At 39.4% G+C, this 15,323-nt stretch overlaps 1 protein-coding gene across 1 annotated transcript in view; it reads left to right on the top strand.

Annotated features, from left to right (window-relative positions):
* Nucleotides 1–15,323, top strand: part of LOC311209740 (neuron navigator 2-like) — a gene marked incomplete at both ends in the record, with an annotated part of 88,296 nt that overhangs the window by 32,844 nt on the left and 40,129 nt on the right. The window contains 3 exons of the mRNA XM_084287252.1: nucleotides 3,030–3,303; nucleotides 4,617–4,685; nucleotides 8,229–8,386. Coding sequence (XP_084143378.1) covers nucleotides 3,030–3,303; nucleotides 4,617–4,685; nucleotides 8,229–8,386 — 501 coding nt within the window. The remainder of the gene's footprint in view (nucleotides 1–3,029; nucleotides 3,304–4,616; nucleotides 4,686–8,228; nucleotides 8,387–15,323) is intronic.

Here is a 15,323-nt window from a genome sequence, read left to right as displayed (position 1 = left end):
TTAATTTTGCTGCCCTGTTTCTATAGAACTCCCAATATTGTTTATATTCAGATCACATTCCTCAGTGGAGTCTACAAAGTTCATCCCAGCACTCTTCTGGTAGCTTTTTTCCCCAAAGTCAGCTTAGAGCCAGTCAGCTTTGAGCTGCGTGGTGGCTGAAGTTGAATCTGTCTGTACCTCACAGATATATCCAGGATTAACTGTGAGGTACGCGTACCTCTCAGAATTTTGTCTTAAATTCAGACCTACCTTTGGCTCTTTCCCTCCCCTGCCGTCATTCATTATGGACAGAATTTCCTGCTTTTTACATTTTTTTCTTTTGTTTAGCAGACCGTTGGGTCTCACTTGTTGAAGAAGGGGTGATGGGGACTGCATGCAGAACTCAATGGCCAACTATAAGAGGCTTGCGCAGAGTGACAGACACACGCATCCACTATCCCTAGGCATGAAAATTACATATATGTGACAGCCCCATTTTCTGGCAGGAGCTCTGCAAGCTATGGAATATGCAGTGGTTCTTCATTTGTACTCCTCCTAGCCGATTTGGCTAACTATTCTTCTCCATGTAAACTAGCTGAACTAGCGCCACATGCTTTACAAAATCAGACACAAAATAAGCTCTTGACTAAATAAGAGCAGTAGGCCATTTCGGTTGTTCTCCCTTGGTTTGCTTTGATCTCTCTTTTGTATATAATTAGTTTATGATTTGCGGAAATTTCATTTGCAAGTGTTTGAGGGATCAGATAAGGGCTTTTCTCTACTAATCTATCCAACAGACCTTTCTTTTCTTTACTTTTTCCTTGTTTCACAAGGTATTTTTTTTCATTGATATTTTTTTTCAATTTCCACCAAGTCCAATGTATTTTTGTGCTGAAAGAGATGATCAGCAAGCTATAATTATGGCTGTAGGTGAAAGAAGCAGCAGCAGAGCCATTACAGCATGGAAATTCCCAAAGGGTGGATTCGTGTGGATTCACTTAAAACCAAATTTCAGTCTCTTTTCAAATATCTCAAGTGTCTAAAATATACAAAACCAGTTGGGGCTCCAGATTTAAAGTGAGTGGGTGACATGCTTGCCCTTATCTGGGTGGCTACCCTTATTTGAGCTGCCCCACGGCCAGGAGGGGAGGTAAGGCAGGAGAGGCTGGGCAGATGGGCAGGGTGCCATGGGGTTGAAGTGCTCTTCCTGTGCGAAGGGCAGGGGCGAGCTGCCAGGTGAATTACCTCAGTCTGTTTTTAAGATAAGGGAAACAGAACTACCTCTAAAAGTCCCGTCTGAAATATTGCACTTAAAACCCAGAGGGAAAGAGGCTGCTCCTCCTGAACCTTACTAAATTGTTTTTTTGTCACCTTAAGCACTTCAAAAGCTGGTTTCTCTTCTGATTACGACAGAAGACTCACAGCCACAGAAGTCGACAGGTTTTAGGTGGGGTTATTGTTTTAATTGCCTCTCACTTCACATTGAAATCAGGGCCTTGTTTTCAATTGCGTGTCCCTTTGCTAAGTTTAAACATGTAGACTCACATTTCTTTTATCTCCTGGCCCTGATTTCTTTTATCTTCTGGCCCGTGTTTGTGCAGTTAAGCTTCCCAGTGCCTCTGGGGCTGTTTAGTTATGCTTTGGCCTGTGATTAAGTGATACTTTCCTTACAATTCCCATGAGTAAATCCAGTTCTTTGCTAGAGATAAGGAAATCCTTTTTACTGTTCTTTTGTGTCTTTTGTGTCTATTTTGCTTTATTGTCTGCTTCCATCCAGTATCCTCCCTAGCCAAACACAGGCAGATTAGACAAGGAAAGAGCCTCACGTAAAGGGTGATGGGGGAGACTGGGTTTGTGGCCTGACGCTGCGTGGGGGCAGGAGTAGACTGGGAAAGGGAGCAACAAGCAGGATTCACTGGGATCCCACTGTCCTGGAAGGGGCTACAGTTGGCTAAGAGAACAAAGGAAGGCAGAGGATGACAACTCTGGGCCCTCATTTAAGCAGGAGAACAGGGTCCTGGTGGGATAGAGCCTTCTAGAGGGGCCAGACTGAGGGAAGGAAAAGGGGGAAGGAAATCGAGTTAGAGGAGAGGAGAGGAGTGCCCTGGGTCTGCGTAATGACCAGGACCGCTTAGATAAGGTCTCAGGGTGACTGAGGACATGAATATGGGCTCAAACAAAATTAAGGAAGAAAGTAAATTAGATCAGCTGCTAGGAAGAAAAGGTAGATTGAGGCTTAGCTAGGGAAGGAGGCAGAAGTTGGATGCTTGTATAGGAAGGGGAGCAAACATTAATATGTGAGCTTGATATTTGCTGGGCAAAGGGCTTGTGGTTAAGAACGGAGCCTGACTACATAGCAAAGATGAGCAATGCACTGAGAAAAGTGACTGGGAGAGGGAATAAAGGATAGAGCAGGGCCAACGAATTTATTCATTCACTGTCAACCTACTTTTAAGTACCTCGGGTATCCATTCCTGTATCAGCTTGTGATAGTATCAAATTGGCAATTATCTGTTCTAACACAGCAGTCTTGCACAATAATCATGTTTTCTAGTGTATAACTTGCACCAGATCTTCTTAATGGAAGCGATTAGTCTGATATTCCAGAAATGATACAATGCAGCATGGTAACTGAGTAGTTTCTCCTCTTCATTCAAATTTGGGACTGAAATTATTTGAAATTATTTACAGCATGATGTTGTTAATGCATTTGTTGCTGTGTGTTTTTTTTTGTTTGTTTGTTTGTTTTGTCTTTTGTTTGTTTTAGTTACTTAAGTTTAAAGGAACTGTTTAAAGGAGTTATCTTTTTAAGCACACTAATGTTAATGTAGAAAACAGCAGAAATGGAAGACATCTGTTGCAGTCACTGCAGGGGAAAACTTATGTATTTGTAGTTAGTGCTCACTGGTAATCAGCTGTAATATCAATGAGATTTGCAGAAAATCTGTCATGTCTTAAAGGAAACGAGTTGAGATGGTGTTAAGACTGCACTGTTAAAAAGAAACAACAGCTGATGGCTAACTGAGTGATTTCTGAATATTGCCTTACAGAAATCAGGAATGGGAATCTAAAGGCCATCTTGGGCCTTTTCTTCAGTTTGTCTCGATACAAGCAACAGCAACAGCAGCCACAGAAACAGCAACCACAACACCATCCATCCCAGCAACCTCCCCCAGTGTCCCAGCAAACAGGACCTCCATCTCAGTGCCAGGTCGGGCTACAGCAACAGCAGCAACAGGTGCCAGCTTCACTCCAAACTCAGTGCCAACAGCCCCAGCAAGCTGCACAGCATCAGTTAAAAGCACAACCAGAAATGCAGTCAAGGTGGGAAAATTTCCTCTTTTTTTTTTTTTTTCATTGTTTGTTTGTTTTTCTTCTTCTTAAAGGTCTTCAAGAGTCAAAGAATCTGCTTTCTTTAGTTCTACTCTAGAATAAAGTCAGTGTTGGAAATTGAGTGCTGGGTAGCAATTGACTTCACACCTTTGGTAAACAAAGCACATGCTTAAATATATTCTCTATGCTAAAAGTACTTGGTTCAATGAATGCAGAATGCTTGCAAGACCACCATATTTCATAAGGATATTTTTCTCAGTATTCCTTTTGCTTCCTTCTGTTTTCAAAACATATATACATGTATCCTTCCTATTACAGAGTGTATACTACGGGCATGTGAAGAGCAATTGCCGTCCTCACTAAGAAATGGAAGGTTCTGATAATTGTAGAGGAAATAGAGCTCATCACAACTAGTGATGGTCAAAATCAAATCTAAGTTTATTGGTCAACAAAAATAAGTTGCTGGCTTAAATGAAAAAAATGTTCACTGTTGGTGTTTATTGGCACTCCTAGATCAGCATATAGGTAACAGAGGGGATATTTGTGTCTTGAGAGTCTTTTATCCTACAGGTGCTCTTTCTGGGTTAGCATAAAAGCCATTGATGAAGGCAGTACCAGTGTGAATATATTTACAGCCTTCTGCTTATCTGACCATTCGTGTTAAGGGGATGAGCATTTTAGTGGTAATAAGTGGGCAGGATGAAAGGGTGAAGTAATATTTGCTACTTTTTTTAGTGGAAGCTTATTTGTTTCAAAATATCACAGGTTAAGGCTGACTGGTGTTAAGGTAACACATATTGGGGTGAACACTAAGTGCTGCTTTATGTGGGATATAGAGAATTTAAGTGAGGTCTTCTAAGAGAAACACTACTCTGAGCTCATTTTGTTTTGCTTATGTTTTTCTTAAAGAACCATGGTCATCTTAGATGGAAAGATTAGATTTAAAAATAACCAACTTTGAGGTGTTAAATGTCATAATGTGAATATATGTATATATATACACATACATGTGCACTTAGTATATAGTAAGCTGAAATTGCTCAGATGCTGCACAAAACTATATATAATAACAAGCTGAGGAGCTGAAGGGTAATACAATGTGACTTTGCATGCAGAATTTCATCTTCATTACTTTATAAAAATTGATTTTGACCTAAAGTTGTAGTTGGGCAAGAAGCTTTCTTTCCTTTGAAATTTATAAAAGCTCCTTACTCCCTTAAGCTAGTTGCTAAATCCAGTGGCATAAAAACCAAAAACTTTCTGTGCTCAATGATGTCTTCCACTTTTTCTTTCCTGTCGTACAGTGCATCTCCCAGGGACTCATCTCAAAGCAAAATCATCCGATTCACTCTTGGTCAGAAAAAGTCTTCTAGGTTAGCATTTCTTCATCTTCTGCAAAGCATGAATAATCCTTTTGCAATATTTTTGGATGCATGCGTAGGGTTCATGCTAAATATATTTACCTCCTTGTTTGTAACGAGGCATCTTAAAAGCAGCTGAAACGTGCAAGTATTGGACCAATTTTAACTTCTTTTTTTTTTTTTCCAAGGTGTGGAATGCATTTTGGCCCACAAGAAAATAATTTTGTCCTTATGAGCTTCTGTTTTTGAGAACAAAACATGGTTCTGGGAGTGCTCTCCCCACTTTCCCTGTCTGTATTAGTTGTATTTAGATCTGTATTATTGAAACTACCAGCATCAGGCTAGTGCTGTCCCAGCTAGTAAGTGGAGCATAGCCAGCACACGCCATGTGAGCCCAAACAGCATTGTGTGGGTGTTTCCATCGGAGCTCCTGCACTCCCCAGTGTTCTGAAGCTGAGAATATCTGATCTCCCTGAAAATGATTAATAGGTATTTCAACCTATTTTTTGTCCTGAATCCCAGCTTGGTTTGCATGCCAGCCCCTATGGCCATCTCATCTCAGCACTCATAAGGATTGCTGTAAGTGTTGCTAATGTGGTTATTAATCTTAACTTTGCCTTTTATTACAATTATATATAAAAATGTTTTATGAGGATGTTTTATAGAGTGGTACATTATTAAACTATTCTGGATGATTTTTGCTAAGCTGGTGTACCATTATTTATGACTGTATTCAGCTTGGCAAGTTTCTATAGATTGTTAGTTATGCATAATTTGGATTTATTTCTCCCGTCTTACTTCTTTTATGGCAACAGTGAAGGTCTGCACCATAACCCCTTTTAAAATGTTCCCTGTTTCCTTTTCATGTTCTCTCTTGATCATGATCATGGCTTGACAGTTCATAGTTGCTTAGAGGAGATGCTGAAGAGTAGTAACAGAGAGCATCCTCTGAGCTCGGTGCCCTGTCTCCAGCTGCAAGAAGCCAGGAACATCTCCCTGCACCTAGATTTTTTACTAGATTTCACAAATCTCACTGTAAAATATTTTGGCCTAAGACCAAATGCATGGGCTAAAAAGAAGATCAGTCAGTTAAACTACACGAAAACAATGTAGGAGAGATTATACTTCCTTCAAGAGTTGTTTTTAGCTCATATGTTTTTTATTCTCTGTGTTTTTATTGGCAGTGACAGTCCTGATTGAGTTTAAAACTTGCCACTTCTTGAGTGGTGGCAAGCTTTGAGTGGCTTCATTTACTTTAAAATGAGAGATTTGCAAAGCCTGCATGGGCACGTGTGGGGAGCCTTTTCTCTCACCCAGCATGGGGACACATCCCGTGCCTCCTGTCAGCCCCACCAGTAAGCTCCCCTCCAGTACTGGGTGCTCTGGTGGCCTCCCTGCGGTGCTCAGCCCGTACTCACGGTGTTTCATCCTTCTGTAGAAACTTACACCTGAGGGATCTTGAGTATTCTCCCTACCCATGAGAAACCTGGCTTGTTTCCTATGAAGCAAAGCAAGCTGTTAGGGAACTTTCTTGTCTCAATGCCCCCCAAGACCTCCAGAAGAGCAGTGTGACAGTCCTTACGAAGAGCAGTTGTTCCTTCCCCTGCAATATCCCCGCTTCTTCCTGCGTAGTCTCCTCTACTGGGGATGAAGCACCTCTGGGGGGTTCCCATTTGCACTTCACTGCAGTGACAGCCATGTACAACTTTCTAGCACCCCCCAGTGTTAAAAGAGGCTGCTCTTCCTGGCTAAATTGAGGGGCTTGTCTAAAAGGCTTCAACAAAGTAAACCTCAGAACCATGATGTGCTGTGCCAGATCCGCGGTGATTTGAGTTTGCGAATGATTTTTTGCTTTTGTATTTGAATGATGCCCTGATGTTTTTTTCCCATTTTGAGCTTTGAAAGCATGTGCATGCAGCTGCTGACGTTTTTGTTCTTCTCCTTCATGTTTCTTTTTCCTATTTCCTATTTCTTCACTAGTCTTTGAGAAGCCAGTTTGTTTAGGAAGCGCTGCCAGACTCCTTCCTGGCTTCTTTTCCTTCCTGTGGGCACAGCAGTGATTTGGTCTGTTGCGTCCCCGTTCTTGCAGATAACAGGGACTTCTTCATTTCAGCCTATTATTGGCACAGGTTATTTAAGACATATTGACTATTTTATTTTATACAGGACAGTGCTAAAGAGATTTTACTGTGCAAAAAATACAAAGCACAGAGAAGTCCCCTTCAGCGCTACTGTGTGTGACATGAACTGATCCTATCTTTTAATCCTTAGTGTGATCTTGTTGCTTTTGAAAACCGTGAGCTGTTTCACTAATTCTCTTCTGTGTGGATTTTGAGGAACTAACAAATCTTTCAATGTTTTATATTTTGTCAATTTGGAATGTGGAAATAGGCTCATTGGCGCACAAAATACCGTGCAGACATGGCAACTGAGTGTATAAACATTGACTTTGAAGGACTCAAGCACACATACTGTTTCGAGATGTGATGCCTGTGGCTTTTCTACTCATCAGGCTTTTTAGGAAATTCTACCCGTCCCCTTTTGCCTGAAAAGCATGCAACAAGTATCCTTTCCTGTCTACTTATTCCAGAATCTGAACTGCCTTTTTTTTTCCTAGGTAAACATCTAAATCTTTTAAATATGGGTTACAGCAAGGAAATGCAAAGTTGGAAAGTCCTTCCTTGAAACAGCTTGCTGCCATCCTTTTTCAGTTTAAACCAGGGGCTTATACCTGCTCACTGACAATGTGGTTGCCCTACGAGGGGAAACTTAAGCTTTGTGTGACTTTATGGGTGCAAATTAAATCCAGTTAATGTTTTGCTGGGCTTGGCCATTAGGCTTTGTAGCTTTCAGACCACAGCTGTAATGTGCTTCCCTACAAGGAAAAAGGCAGCCGTATTCTGTCTCATTGTTATTTCCAAAATAAGTGTAGCCCTGTTCAGCAATCTGGTCTAAGAATAGTAGTGTCTCATTTGGCCTTAAGCTTGCAGCAGTGCTATTACTGCGCTGAATATACTGCAGCTATTTCTGATTTACAAGATGTACAGAAAGTGACCATTAATGAAAGCTGAATCATGGAAGAAGAAGAAGCTATATAGAGAAGGTCTGATTATATCACCTGACTTGGTGGGAGGTAGTTAAGTATATTCTGTGTTGAGTCTATTAGAAACAACTCAACTGTTTGCCAATTCTGCTATTAGTCAACGTACTCAGGAATTTTAGAACTGGATCCTGATTTTTTATTTTTGAGCCAAAAACTCTCTTGGAAATATATTAAAGTATCTAACTAAATGGTTTAGGTTCTCTCTCTCTCTCTCTCTCTTTTTTTTTTTTTTTTTTTTTTTTCCCTGATGTGAAGCAGTTCAGACTTCAACTGGTTTACCTTGTATTTTTCATCTAGGATGATTTTTTGATTTTATCTTTCATAAGGACAAAGACCTTAAAAATATGTTGGTGGTGTCGATCCTTTTCTTTTCAGCCTATGCATGGTATTCCACAGTTTCTTTCTCAGCGTTCTTCTTTGTATATCTAATCTTATTGTAATTTTTTCATCAGGCTTCCAGGCCCTACCACGAGGGTGTCCGCTGCAGGCAGTGAGACCAAGACTCGTGGTTCTATTAGTGCCAACAATCGACGCAGCCAGAGCTTTAACAATTACGACAAGTCTAAGCCTGGAATTCTCCCCCCAACACCAACAAGTAGCAATGAAAAAGGTGAGTGCTTGAATTTTTTTGCGTTCTCAGTTTTTCTGAACAGTGGTTTTATTCAGAGGAAATTGCATTTTCCACTGAGTTCCAGAAATTGTAAGACTATCTCAAAGTGGCAAGTGGCACTTTGCAAAAGCAAATCCTTACAGAGCTTTAACGTGATGTTTACTCTTACACACATCTAAAATAAGTGGTGCGTTCTCCGAGTAAATTTTTAATAAACATTTCTGTGTGTCTGAGGCTGATAAGTTTTAATTGTGACTACACTGGGTAGAAGATATCATTTCTACAGCAGGCAGTAGGTAAAGAAAAGGTATGACAGCACATATGGCAATTATATATGAAAGGGTAGATGAATGATCATTTCTCTGATTAGAGCTGGCTTCAGTGACTACCTGGTGAAAATATTTTTTTTGGATTTCAGTCTCAATCTAGTTTAAATTAATGGCAGTCGTTTTCATAATTTCATGTTTTCTTGATCAGCCTCTTGTAGAACTACAATTAGGAACAAAGCACTCTCCAATGACAGTATTTTATAAAATGAATATTTCTATTGTCATCTAAGTTGACTCCGGTATAGATATTCAGATAACTTCTAAACTTGTGGAATCCATTGTATTTTTCTAGGTAACTTGTCATAAAGAGAAATTTTTCTACCAGGTCTTCAGTTTATAAAGTTCAGTACTCCTGATAACCTAAAAAGCAGATTAGTGAAGGAATGTTTGCCTGAGCATCCTTCATATTGTCATTTTGGTTTAGTTCTCCTTCTCAGCATAATGTAGAAAAAAATAAACTCACTGTTTTTAGTTACTGTTATAAGTAAATAACAGTAACTTAGCAGCTCCTTGGCAGAATTAAATTTGGCAGTTTATAGAAATTCAGATTATGGTCATTAAAAATGGTAATGGCTTACAGGGTGAGCCGTCTTTCTTTTTGTCCTAGATTCTGTAAGTCCTCCTTTCTTGTTAATTCTTTAATATTTTTGCCCTCGCTTCAACATATTGGCTCTATTGTTGTCTTAACCATCTCTCTCACCAAGCAAAAGCTACTGATGCTGACAGCAGTGCGGTTTACATCTCTTCCTTCTCCCCAAGATAATTCGTCCTTTGTAAAACTGACTCCGCAAGCTTGATTGCTTTACAACATTTACAACTTTAATTTTTTTTTTTGTGGTAACTTTTTTTCTTTTAAGATTTACTGTCTGATTTCAGTAAAACGTAGTCATTTCTCAGCCATGAAACCAAATGATAATTTGTAACTGTGCCCTTGCAGAATACTGTGGTATCGAGGGATCTTTTTATTGCAGGATGAGCAGGATGATTTACTGCTCATCTTCCACAGAATGAGCTTTTACAAAACGTCGCAGTATTTTATTGTCTTGATACTAAAAAGGAAAAGTGTATTCAAATCTGCTAAAAGAAGTAAAGTGTTAATGTTCAAGTGAAAGAGCTTCATAAACGGCCTGGATGTGTTTAGCTTTTCATTTTTTTTAACAAGCAAACTTATTAGTGATCTACATTATGTTTCAAAATGGCCAAGAACCTCAAAACAGCTATCATATCTTGGTATTAAGCCTGAATAAAAACAAAGTGAGAAACCCTAAATAAATTTCAAAAATATAACAGAAGGATTTGAGCCCCAAAGGACTGTCTGTTTCAAAAGAGACGTGGCATGAAGAACCCTAGATGCTTTTAAACCTGCGAAAGGGATTTTGGTGATATTCTTACCTGATTTGTTATTCTGTTTGAAGATGCTCCTGAGGCAGCCCTCCTGTTCATTGGCATGAGCCATGCACAGGCTCTTCCCAGATAATGAGGGTAGATACCCCCTTCGCCAGCTTCTCTTAAAATATCAGCAGACTATAGCTGGCCTGGGTTCTGTTGGAACAGTTAACAGAAATTGTTTTTGTTCGCGACTGAAAGAAACAAAAACTAACTGTAAATTATAAACAGAAATTTATTTTCTTATTATAAGTCTTTAGTAGTACTTGCAGCCTCTGTTTCTCTGATTGTCCAGCCTGGTATGCCAGTCAAGGACAAGGAAAGGACACCATGTGGTGGGGTCTAAATGGCATTGGTCTGTTGGGACCTCTGAAGGCTTGCTCGTTTTTAGGGAGTTTCCTTTCAGGAGGAAGATTCTTAGTCCTTGAATGCTGTAAAGATGACATTTACAATATAAGAAGCAGCTGGCTTTTCTTGAAAAAGGTATAATCCTTCTTTACTAGAACTGAGGTTATGACTTGCTGTCCTGAAGGTACACATGAAAGAATAGCTTCAAGAAAAACTGGCACTGGTGAAACAGGCTTTTTTTTTTTTTTTTGGTGTCAAACACAAAGGGGAGTAGAAAATTAATCCAACAATAGGGCATTTTGTTGAGTAGTTTGACAGGAATGGAAAATGACCACTGAAGATTTCTTCGATGTTTTTATATGATAAATAGCACCATTTCTTTTCCTTTCCTCTGCTATTGTCAAAGGTGCTTAAAATACATTATTTAAATTGAATTTATAGAGTCGTGTAGTATAGGATTTGAAGGCAGGAACATGATGTATTTTTATAAATGTTGCCGAGAAACCGTGTCTATGGCAATGCATCAGAAATGGCAAGTACTGTGTTCTGTCTGTAGTGCTGCTTTTTGAATGGCATTTACTGACTTGGTGTCTACTCACTGAGTTAGTAATCTGACAGAATTCATTAGCTGGAGTTTGTAGCTCTGAGCACTGTAATGCAGCATTAACCAGCAGAGTTTTGGAGGACACGACTGGTGAAAACTGAGCAGATTATTCTAGTCTGCTACGGTCAAATTGTTGGCTTAGGCTGGCAGCTAATTCTGTACCCTTAACAAAGTCGTTGCCCTTACGAAGATAGATCCATACTGTATTTCAATACTATCTCCTTGCAGCCACTTGGCAGCGTGCCCTTTAGGCTTAATCTCCATGCTGTATGTGCCTAACTTCTATTAACAGTAGTGAGTATTTTGAATGAGAGAAAAACACTGGGCTGACTCAACTTGCCTGTAGTTCCCATGCCTGTTTCTTTTCAGGAAAATGTGTTCTTCCTTCTCCAGACCCTCATGCCCTATGCCTGAATTTAATTTTGGATTATTACTCTATCTAGCAATTACAGCCGAAATCAAGAAGTGAGAGGTGAGAATTGACGGAGCCTTATTTTCCTGTGTGATATTTTCCCGGTCTCCCTCGTCAACACCAGGCCTTGTGCCGGTGTCCCCGGGCTCTCGGACGGGTGAGGCGCGGCGAGCGGTGCGGCCCGGCCCAGGCACACGTCACTTGGCCAAGGGATCGGTACCTGTGTATGGGTGGGCGGTGAGCAGGCAGCTGCCATCAGGACAGAACTTGACCTCTCTTGGCTTCCCCTCAGCTTACCAAGATGACTAAATAAGGCAAGTCAAGTGCTGGTTTCAGCCTTGACTTTCTTCTCTTCGTTTTCAGGGAAAAATCTTGCCGTTGGTCTTTTGCCTAGTTCCTCTCTCTCACGTACGGAGAAATAACAGTCATTTGTCAACTGGGAAGCTTGACTATCAGCTGTTTAGGCAGACAGCTCTGCAACACTCATTCCTCATTGTAATCCATCTCTTCAGTAAGATAAAGTGGTTACTGAAGAAGCATACATGATAATCTGCTTCCTCTCAGTGTTACAAATGCCTGAAAGAAGTTTTTGTTGTTTTGTTTTGTTTTTTGAGGTTCATGGCCTTTATATGTTGCATAAAATACTCAGAACTGTGGTTCTGAGAAAAAAAAAAGAAAAAAAAAATATATATATATATATAAAAAATCCGGTCATAAATTATGGCCTTCCAAAAAAAAAGGGGGGCTTATGTAAGTTGAACTTGAACTTTGCTTAAAAACACAGTCATGACATAAAGTTGGTTTGCATCCATGAGAAACAAAACCAGTTGGTCTGACAAATTTTTGGCTTATTTCACATTAATTGTAACATTGCCAGACAAGTTTATTGTCAAACTGCTAAGACAATTCAAGTTTTCTGACCCATATCCTGAAGTTTGCCTAAGGAAATGAGACTTACACGACCATGTTGTGTGTCAGTCAGCTCTCTCGTGGTAAATTTTGATCCCTTTACACAGTACTAGCTCTGTTACGTGTTTTTCGAGAAGGAAATGGGAGAAAAAGAAATCTGACTGTTTTGGCAGACTGTTTTGGCATGAGTGATCACTTCATGATAGAAGGTAGCCTTCGGTGTATTACATTTGAATAGTTTCTTACAAAGTAGGATGTAATTTGCAGCCTTTAAATAATCTGTGGCCTTTCCCTCCAAATGCGAACTGTCTTATTAGTCAGTCGTCTGTGTCTTGTGGCAAAGAAAGTGCATTAATTGAAACAGAATACATCAGAAATGAAAAGGACAGTAAATGGAGCATGGAGGAATAGCTAGCTACTGGAAAATAAATAACCTACTTTTTTTTTTTAAATATTCCACAAGTCAATTAATGATGAGACCACCGGTTTTCAAGAAATCTAGAAAGGATTTATGTAACATAAAACTATTATAGTTAAAAAAAACTATTATAGTTAAAAAAAAAATAAAATAAATCTGCTGTTATATAACAATATGAGTTTTTTGGATGCATGCAAGCAGGTGTGTATGTTGAGATATATGTGTACTCTTAGCTAAGGAGTACACATGAGGAGATACTCTTTGTCATAAAGACCTGGAATGTTGCAGGGCTTTGCTTATCCCGAATGTTGGGAATTTAATTGATTTTGCCAGATGACATTTGCAAACATTGAAAGAAATTGGAGCATGAAGTCCAAGCCACAGAAATAAAGCTGACTGTAGCTCCCATTGTGCTTCTAAAGTCTCCTGTGATGGGCTCTGAGCACAGAGGAAGAAGCAACTGGTGTACTCGGGCCGTTTCCTAGATAGGATGTAAATACAAGGGTTGATGAAAACTGTGTGTCTGCCCTTCACCCAAGAATATACAGGCCAGTGTAGGTAATGAACATGTTTTAAAAGCACTTTTTTTTGACTTCTTTCTTTTCAGAAGAAAAAAGAAGCTGTGGGAGATGCTGTATGTAACAGACCTTTGGAGATTTTGCAGTTAAACTAAAACCTTTTTTTGCAAACCAAAGTTCAGCTTTCTCTTACAAGCAATGATGGATTGATTCAGAGAAAAATTCTGTAACGCGAATAAATGTAACTACTGTTGCTTTGACACATAGGAAAAACAGAAAGACATCAAGTAGGATTTCTGAGAAAATGAACTATTCACAGGCACTTAAGTAGATACAGATATATTTTTTTAAAGTCCTTCTGGTTGTGTGCACACTACAACATTTGGACAAATAAGATTAATTTGTTGTGTGCAAATAAGAAAGAAGAAAAACTCACACCTCAGGATCCTTGTCACGCCTAATGACAGACTCATTCGATTTTCATATGGTTTAGTTTTCCATGTAATAGTCAATAATTGAATGCTAACAGATAATTTAAAGTAATACAATATTGGTACTCTATTGTTCTTTTCGGATTTTGGGGAGCTTTATGAAAATAGTATTTGCAGTACATGTGGTCTTTCTCGCGAGCTATAGCAGCTGTCAATTAGTTCTGCCAGTGGATGCTTAAGTTTTATGCACGTAAAATGATAGGGGGACAGTGATTTTATTTGTTTGTTTAGAAACCTGTTGAAATCTTGCAGCATTAAATCAGTCTGTTGAAACTTTTGGCTATTCACTTCTGGAAATCTGTCAAATCTGGAAATCTCAAGGCATTCAAAAATGAAAATAAAAATCAGTATGGTAGAAGTCATTAGAATATACATTTGCTGAAATGCATAACTGATTTATGAAATTAGAATGTGTTAGGATTAAACGGGTAATTTCCTGTTCATTTCAGCACCTGTTACAGACTTACAATACTGAATCAGTTAGTATAAACTCTGGTGTGTCTACACGTGTTAAGGAACTGCATGCTTTTCATGTGGTGGTATAATTTGTCTATCATGGAGTGAGGTCCAGATCTACAGAAGATCTTCAGGAATCACTGAGTGCTCTGGGTGTGTAAATCCAGGGGTGAGATCTTCAAGGCTTCCACTGAACACCTTAAGTACTTAGAAGTCCACGAGCAACTATGTTTACAAATTGGAACTTCTCTAGATGCTTAGAATTCCAGCAGTGATCACAAGAGAGGAGTGAAATAAATGGTTATCTGTGGCCCTTTGGTAGGGCTGCCATTTAGCAGGTCTTGGGCTTTCAAACAATTTGGAGGGCTGTCAGTCAGACACAGGAACTAAGGAACCATCTAGGAGAAGAACTCATATTTCCTGTCTTAACTCAGATTTTTCTGTCTTCCAACCATTTTGTTCCACAGAATGGTGGTACTCTTCTGTGTTTCCATGGACTTTGCATATCTTCTTTTTATCTGTCCCAATGTTTTGCACAGCCACACAAAATTGACAGTCCTTTGATACAGGCTCTAAAAGCAGTCTGCTGTTCCGCAAAATGGTGGGTATTCTTGACCAGCCCTGAACGTCTGCATGTATCCACTGTCTTCACTGATCTTCAGGCACTCAGATTTCATTTTGCGTTATCAAGAGTCTGGTAGCATTTAATGGGAATATTTTGTTTATTGCTCTCTGACTTGTATCCCCAGTCTGTAAAATCCCTAAAATACTGAAGCTATAGAAAATGCCAACTTAATGTCATCTCCAGTAAGTTTATGATGTGATACAGTGATGTGACTGGTAGGCTTATATGCTTAGGTTTATTTTCTATTTTTTCATAATATTTTATTTAAAATAGTCCTACAGAGGGCAGTAGAAGTCCATGGGAAAAATGACACACTTCCCCTTGGATTGCATTTTAGATAAAATGTCAGTAGAGAAAAGGCATTACCAAGCTTGGACCATTTCCACATGAGATCAAAGGAAATGTTTATTTTTCAGATTTGCGAAGAAGGCAGTGCTAATA

This window comes from Netta rufina, assembly GCF_964035555.1.
Source record: "Netta rufina genome assembly, chromosome: 5".
Classification (NCBI taxonomy): domain Eukaryota; kingdom Metazoa; phylum Chordata; class Aves; order Anseriformes; family Anatidae; genus Netta; species Netta rufina.
Note: the sequence above shows the minus strand (reverse complement) of the source record. Positions and strands in the feature narration are given on the sequence as shown.